Source organism: Halichoeres trimaculatus, unplaced genomic scaffold, assembly GCF_033239565.1.
Source record: "Halichoeres trimaculatus isolate MK-OKI-2021-1 unplaced genomic scaffold, fHalTri1.1 fHalTri1_scaffold_18, whole genome shotgun sequence".
NCBI lineage: Eukaryota > Metazoa > Chordata > Actinopteri > Labriformes > Labridae > Halichoeres > Halichoeres trimaculatus.
In genome coordinates this window covers 7,559,981-7,567,579 of record NW_027437196.1, presented here as the reverse complement: position 1 = coordinate 7,567,579, position 7,599 = coordinate 7,559,981, and the positions used below count along the sequence as shown (strand labels likewise).

At 43.0% G+C, this 7,599-nt stretch overlaps 1 protein-coding gene across 1 annotated transcript; it reads right to left on the bottom strand.

Moving 5' to 3' along the window:
* Nucleotides 1-957: 957 nt before the first annotated feature.
* LOC141807293 (transmembrane protein 200C-like) lies at nt 958-7,195 on the bottom strand. Its single transcript, XM_074693194.1, has 5 exons — nt 6,790-7,195; nt 4,987-5,173; nt 4,676-4,895; nt 4,416-4,582; nt 958-4,310 (listed from the first exon to the last, which is right to left on the bottom strand). Exons 2-5 carry the CDS (start codon nt 5,091-5,093, stop codon nt 3,227-3,229), a joined length of 1,578 nt encoding a protein of 525 aa, XP_074549295.1. The 5' UTR covers nt 5,094-5,173; nt 6,790-7,195; the 3' UTR covers nt 958-3,226.
* Nucleotides 7,196-7,599: the final 404 nt, after the last annotated feature.

Below are 7,599 nucleotides of genomic sequence, written 5' to 3'. Positions count from 1 at the left end.
CTTACAGGACTTTCAGGACTTAGTGACATCTGTTTGTGAATGTACAGGAAGCGATTTCCCACAGTGCTGAGACGTTAGCTTTATAAATCCCTGCACACCTGTGTTTACCTTTTATTTATTGAGCTGATGTTTACAAACAAGTCTCAGCTAGCTTTACAGAAGGGTTATGGTTGCAGGAAATAGCTAAATGCTAGCTCTGTGTTAACCTAGTGTAGCTCTTTTTAGCTCTAAGGCAGCCAAAGGAGCTCTATAGTAGCTGCAGTGCTAGCTATAGTTAGCTCTCTGTTGGCTGTAGCTAGCTCAATGGGCTAACTCAGCCTGGCGCCTTGTTGTTGTTGTATGTTGTAGATGTGTTTACATATTGTTGTGTGTGAATGTGCGAAACACAGAGCTAATGTTATTAGCCTGAAGGTGTTTTATGGTTTAAATGAGTGTAATTGTGAAATGCTAGCATGCACAGTAACTTCACATCAACCCAGAATGAAGATAATCAGCATCTGTTTACATAATCAAAAGGCTAATGCTACAGAGGATGCTAACGCTTTCATTAGCACTGACTTAGCCAGCTGTTTGGTCTTCTTACATTACCAAAGCTTAGTGACACAGCTGGTGATACAGTTAGCTGTTGATCAAAACAGCACTACAAAACCATACCGCCCCCTAGTGACAGGGACCAGGAATTGAATATAAAGATGTGTAACAATGAGTGAGAGTAAATGAGTCTGGACATTTTACAGATTATTTGTTTTGCAGATGAATATAAATTCAGTGTCATGGTGAAAATGTGAAAATAAAAGATGTGTTTACCTGATAAAGAATTGTTTTTATACTGTATGAGCATTTGTGAGAGTGTGAGACAACAAAGTGAAGAGTTTGCGATCCAGATCAGGACAAAAAAACAGCAGCAAACTGGGGTGAATGTGACAGCACTCAGAAAGACCTGACACTGAGCTGAACTCTTGTGCTTTATTTTTATTCATGATGAAATTGTCCCGGCAGGTGTACTCAGAGTGAACCCCTGCTGACAGGTGAAATCGTCAGCTGAGTGGATGTTGTGCAGTTTGTTTAAAGCAGGTTCAGTTTCAGTGGAAGACGTCATGAAGATCAAACTGTCTCTTCGGTAGGGTTGATCAGTCACATGCTGATGAAGGTTATGGCTCAAAGTCAACAGGTGTTTTCATCTAAAGCATTCGGAGGTCATGGGTGACAATCACAGGTACAAACGATACATTTATTTAGCCCTCTAACACCCACTGTGTTTGAAACTGAAAAGAGGAAACTGACTTTGACTGATTCAGTGTCATTCTTTAAACAAACTGGACAAACCAGCTCTGTGTTCACAGATCTAGAGTGGGGGAAATGAGTATTGAATGTGTCAACTTTTTTCTCATTACATTTATTTCCAGAGCTGCAATTCTAACGAAATTTCTACCAGACATTGGTATTAACTCAATTAATCCACACATGAAAAGAAATCACAACGTTCAGATCCATAAATAATGATTATGTGGGATTAAGTACGATAACACAGGGAAAAAAAGGGTTGAACACACCATGGAAAGGCTGTATACTTTGGCAAGGAAATTCACCATACCACCTGAAATCAGTCAGTAATGATTACTTGAACTTCCAATTAGTGCAAACCAACATAAGATGGGCTAGAGCAAATTGATGGTCCTATAAAAAAGGTCATTTTTTCACCAAGCAGTTAAATACGACACACCTCGTGGTGGGTAAAGGCAAACAGCTCTCTGAAGACATTCACAACCTGATTGTTGCTCAGCATCAGAATGGAACTGGTTACAGACTTATATCAAAGCACCTGAATATTCCAGTCAGCACCGTTGGGGAAGAAGTGGAAGAAGCACCACCTTACCATCAACAGGCCACGCACAGGAGCTCCTTGCAAGATTTCTGACCAGGGAGTCAGAAAGATAGTCAGAAGAGTACTCAACCAGCCAAGGACCACCCTGAAAGTGCTCCAGAAAGACTTGGAGGCAGCAGGTATAATTGTTACAGAGAAAACAATAGGCAATGCACTCCACCGCCGTGGCCTCTATAGAAGCTCAGCCTGCAAGACTCCACTCCTCAAGAAAAGGCATGTTGAAGCTGGTTTAAAGTTTGCTAAACAGCATCTTGACAAGCCTGTAGAATACTGGGAGAATGTTGTCTGGTCAGATGAGACCAAAATTGAATTTTTTAGCTGTCATACTACAAACCATGTTTGGAGGAGAAATGGCTCTGCACATCACCCAAAAAACACTACACCAACAGTGAAGTTTGGAGGTGGAAGCATCATGGCATGGGGTTGTTTCTCATCTCATGGTGTTGGCAAACTTCATATAACTGACGGAGCAACGAATGGAGCCATTTATGGGGAAATTCTTGATATGAATCCACTACCATCCACCAGGATGATGAAGATGAGACGTGACTGGACCTTCCAGCAGGACAACGATCCAAAGCACTTAATTCCACATAATCATTATTTATGGACCTGAACGTTGCGATTTCTTTTCATGTGTGGATTATTTGAGTTAATACCAATGTCTGGTAGAAATGTTGTTTAAATTGCATCTTTGGAAAAAAATGTGATAGGAAAATAAGTTGATGCGTTCAATACTTATTTCCCCCACTGTATATTTTGTTAATGAGAATACTAAATAATGTACGTCTGATTGGACTAAGTGAACAGCCTCCAGTAGTTCCAGGTGAGTGAGGTGTTCCACAGGGCTCTATTCCTGGTCCTCTATTCTTCTCCATTATGAACTGAATGTTATCTTAGACTGCAGACTGTACGTTCAGCTCTATGTGGATGATGCTCTGTTGTACATATCAGGCTCTGAGTCAGTTCCAACTTCAAAGATGAGATTAACTTTTCTAGGTATATGTTTCCCCCAACAGTCTTTGTGCTTCCTGGGAGATTAAATGAGTCAACCCACTGCGTCACCATTTTCTCAATTTAAACATTCATAGTTGACACCAAATGAGAAGGCAGTAAATATGTCTGTAAACAGAGTTCATTCATCTGTTTCCTGTCACGCATTCATCTGGAAGACTCCTTATTGCTACGACTCAAGCGAGTTCCCACGCCGAGTCTCTTCATCCTCCTCAGGTTTCCGATGAAAAGGAATAAATAATTTTGGACATCCAACATGATGATTAGTTTAAAGTAATGCTGATGTCATTTTAAGGTTGTGCTTCCCTCAGCTCTTGATTGGTCGCCTCAGCCCTCCTCTTTGTTCTTCACACCTGAATCCACCTGTGTCATTCTCAGCTTCTCACTGTTGGAGAACTTCCTGTATGATGTGGCGTTCTCTCTCGACTCAGTCGACTCAAACGACTCCCCCTCTCCCTGACTCAGTTTGCTGTAACCTGTGGCGCTGCTTCCGGCGCACGGCAGGCTCTGCCTCCTGCAGGGAGGGGCCAGTGTGGAGGAGGAGGAGGAAAGGAGGTGAGACAGAGAGGAGAGAGACATGTGTGAGGGAGCAAGGGAAGAGCAGGAGAGGAGGAGCAGGGCCTGGGAGCCTCCTGGTGCCCCCTGCTGGAGACTAGAGGAAGCTGCTGATGAGCCCTGATGGGGTGTAAGTTGAGGCGGTGTGGAGGAGTCCAGAGGAGGTGGAGAACTAGTGTTCACCTCCTTGTCTTTGTTCTCCTTGTTCTGTCTGACTCTCTGCTCCTCCTCATCCTCTGTGCTCCAGGCTCGACTTGTCCCTGCTCGAGCTGAGTGCCTCCTGCGGGGGAAAGCGGGTCGAGTGTGGCGCAGGGGTAACGTAAAAGAGTTGAGCGCCTCCTTCTGAAAAGAGGTCCAGCAGGTGGAGAGGCGGGGAGGGCTGAAGCTGGGGGGTAGAGAGAGTCTGTCAGAGGAGGAGGAGAGAGGAGAAGCTTCTGGCTGCTCCTGGTAAATACTGAACACAGCATCTCCTTCGTCTCCTCCTCTGCTGCTGCCAGGCAACGGTTGCCTTGATGCCATGCTGTCTCCACCATCTCCTCCACCTCCACCTCCTCCTCCTCCTCCCTCCTTCTTGCTCATTAGAGATGCAGGGTACGCCCTTGGCTTGGTTTCCAGGCTCTTTGATTGGACGTAGTTGATGAGGCCGTTGAGGGGGTTGTTGGAGGTGCTGGAGGAGGCGTTGGGTTTGCGGAGGCTGTGGAGGTCGATGACAGTGGAGTAAATGTCCCGCAGGTTGATCACTTTAGTCTTTTTATCACGGTTCTCGTGCAGGACGGCGTTGGCACAGATGAAGAGGAAAATCCCGATGCCCATGATGAGAGGGCCAAAGACCTTCAGCCTATCGGAGTACAGATACCTGCAGACAGGACAGACAAATATTCAGAGTGAATACGGTACCACAAATACAAAAAGATCCCAAAGAAGAGAAAGAAACTTAACATTCACTTCACATTTTGTTTACCTGTCCAGAAAATCCTCCAAGAAGCCTTTTTGGGGACGTACAGCTGTTCCGTTGACGTTATCTGTTCGGTTCAAGTTAAGATCAACTCCTTCTTCTTCTTCACCATCTCCTCTCTGATTGTCGTCACCTCTTATTCCGTCTGTCTCCTCGCCTCCATCCTTCTCCTCCTAGAAACAGAGAGTAGTAAATGCAACAAATGCTTCAAAGTGAACATTCCTCACCATCTCTTCTGCCACTCCTGATATGTTTCCCTTTCTCACCTGAGAGTCCGCAGGTGCATTTGTGGAGCTGCCGGATGACACCGAAGCCATAGCAGTGCCCTCTTGTGGTGGACTGCTGAAGAACAGACCATCTCTGGGCCAGTAGCCCAAAGCGGCCATGACTCCGCCCACCAACAGGACCAGGATGCCGAGCGCCGCCACAAGGCCAGAGATAGAAAACAGCTTCAATTTTCCCTTCACAACCACCACCTCGCTCCTCCTGGGACACAGGAAGTGACATCATTCCTTACTATTTACATCATATCAAAAGTTATATTGGCAAAATATTTCTGTGAGTATGTGTGTGTTACCTTTTCTTCTTGTTCCTCTTCTTGTGTGTGTGCGGTTTTTGAGATTTGTTCTTAAGTGAGTCCTGTCGTCGGGCATTGATGCGCAGGAGGCCGCCGGTTGCAATCATCACCAACAGCCAATCAGACGGTGGCTAAGGTGTCAAAGCCCCACCCACCACCAACTCACCTGGACTCAGTCAGCAACTCCCTGAAAGCAACAGGGAAAAAGAGAGAAGTTTCGAATGAGAAATTGGGAGGCTGTCTGAAAAGGTTAGTATACAATTTCTAAACTTCAAATGCTGCAGTATTGTACATGAGAATGACACCCCTTATGATAACGATGACCATGATGATGGTGATAATCTTGCAGGCAATGATAATGAAAGTAGGATAATGATAATGATAATGACGATAATCTTGATGTGATGAAAATAATAGCCATGATATAAATTATGATGAGGATGATAACGACAATCTTGGTGATGAGGATAATAAGGATGATAGAAATAATAGTGATGATGATAATCATGATGATTAAAATGATAATCTTGATGATGATGTTGTGGATAAAGAAAAAGTAATTGATGAGGATAATGATGGATGATAATAGATAGGGATGAGAATAAAAGGATAGTGAAACAGATGATGATGATGATCATTATCATACTGATGATGATGATGATGATGATGATGACGATGATGATGATGATGATGATGATGATGATGATGACAATGACAATGATCTTGGCAGTTGTGATGATGATGGTGATCTTGTCAATTTTGATGATGAGAATGATAATCTTGATAATAATGATAGTAATATGGATAATGATGATGACTGTAGTGATGATAATGATGATAATGATAATTATGATGGCAGTTATGATAGTGATAAGGATAATGAAGATGACTGTAGTCGCTGATGACAATGATAATTTGATGATGCTGATAATGAAAAATCATGATGATGATCTTGGGAATTAAAATGATGATTTTGATGATGATAATGATCAACTTGAGAATAATTATCGAGACATTAAAACTTATAATCGGGATGATGATAATGGTCATAATAGTGTCTAACAATAATAATGTTTAGCTGTTCATTAGTAAATATATCATACTGTACTTGAGTAATGACATTTTGTAAAGTTTTTGTATATTTTTGGTTTTGTTGCTTAACATTAAAACCTTTCTGTGTGTTTTTTCAGCCATGCTGACAAACTATCAATGACCCAGGAGCTTCAGGGAATACATCTCCCAGAATGCACTGCAGCTCCTCCACAGGACAGCCTGACAGGTTTTACCCTGCATCCACCTCCAAAAGCCATCCTTACCACCAGTACCAACCAATACCAACATGGACGAATCAAATCCAATCAGGACTAATCAATATTAATCATCACTACTCAACAATAATCCACAACAGTCTTGTGATTTCTATCACAGAGTTATTGATCAACACCTATAAATGGTTTGTTTAAGCACCGGTTTCCACATTGTTTCACTGCAGGGTGTCAATCAGTAATGATCAATACTGATCAATGAAAATGAACAGGATAGAAGGTACTGATGAGTGTTATTGATATAAATGATCAGTACAGAGCAGGACTGATCTAAGCAGGACTAATCTGGTTATTGATCAGCTGATCATCTGCAGATCGGCACATTGATCTGTTTCTGTCAGCTTCAGAAATAAATCTGTCAGCACTGCAGAGGATCGATCAATCGAGTTTAGCAGCAATTAATGACAGAGACGTAAACACGAACATGACAACAACAGAAAACAACAGAACATGATAAAGCGTAATGTTTGTTCCTCACTGTTTGAGCTGTTTCATCTCTCGCCTCCTCTTCACCATCGTCCTCATCGTCTCCTCCATCTGCAGCAGCACCAACGATTCCTCCTCTTCAAACGTGTCCTCCCCTCATCCTCACCTCCCCCTGCCTCTCTGTCTCTCTCTGTAGCTCTAACTCTCTACACATAAACCCCTCTCTGTCTCTCTCTTACTTCATATCACTGCAGAGGAAGAAGAGGTAGAGTGAAAGAGGGAGGGAGGGAGAAACAGACAGACAGAGGAGGTCTGATGTGTCCTTGTCAGATGTTTCATTAAATCAGCTTTTGATTGATTATTTGTTCAAATTATGTGTTTTTAATATAAAGAAAATTAACCCTCCACCTGTCTCACCAGTAGTCTACCTGTCTGTTCTCCTGTCTCCTAGTGCTCCTGTCTGTCTATCCTCTTATCAGTCTGTCTGTCCCTGTCTGTCTGTCCGTGTGGATGCTGATTCAGGGATGTTGCTGTTGCTAGGCGACAGAGGTAGAGCAGTGTCTCGCAGGAGCTTTGTCCCTGCTGGGCCCCCGTACTCTTAACTACTGAGAATTCTGGGTAATCGAAGGCTGGCTACACTATAAAAAATGAAGTTTTATATTCATATCAAATTAAGATTAAGTTAATCTTTATGAAGCACATCAGCACGTTTGGACATCAGCAGGTCCGTCTAAATCTTGTTTCCTTTGTTGTTCATACCTGTGGGTAGGGCCTAGGTATTGGTCAGACACCTGTGCTTCCTGGTTGTAAACTACAGCTGTTTGCTCCACCTGTTACCTGTACAGGTATCCAGAGCTAATGA

What these genes read in the sequence shown, in the direction of transcription:
- LOC141807293 (XM_074693194.1), bottom strand. Translation starts at nt 5,093, where the DNA reads ATGATTGCAACCGGCGGCCTCCTGCGCATCAATGCCCGACGACAGGAC. An exon ending in ATGCACCTGCGGACTCTCAG is followed by an intron (nt 4,583 to 4,675) that starts GTGAGAAAGGGA and finishes CTCTGTTTCTAG; the next exon opens with GAGGAGAAGGATGGAGGCGA. An exon ending in TTGGAGGATTTTCTGGACAG is followed by an intron (nt 4,311 to 4,415) that starts GTAAACAAAATG and finishes TCCTGTCTGCAG; the next exon opens with GTATCTGTACTCCGATAGGC.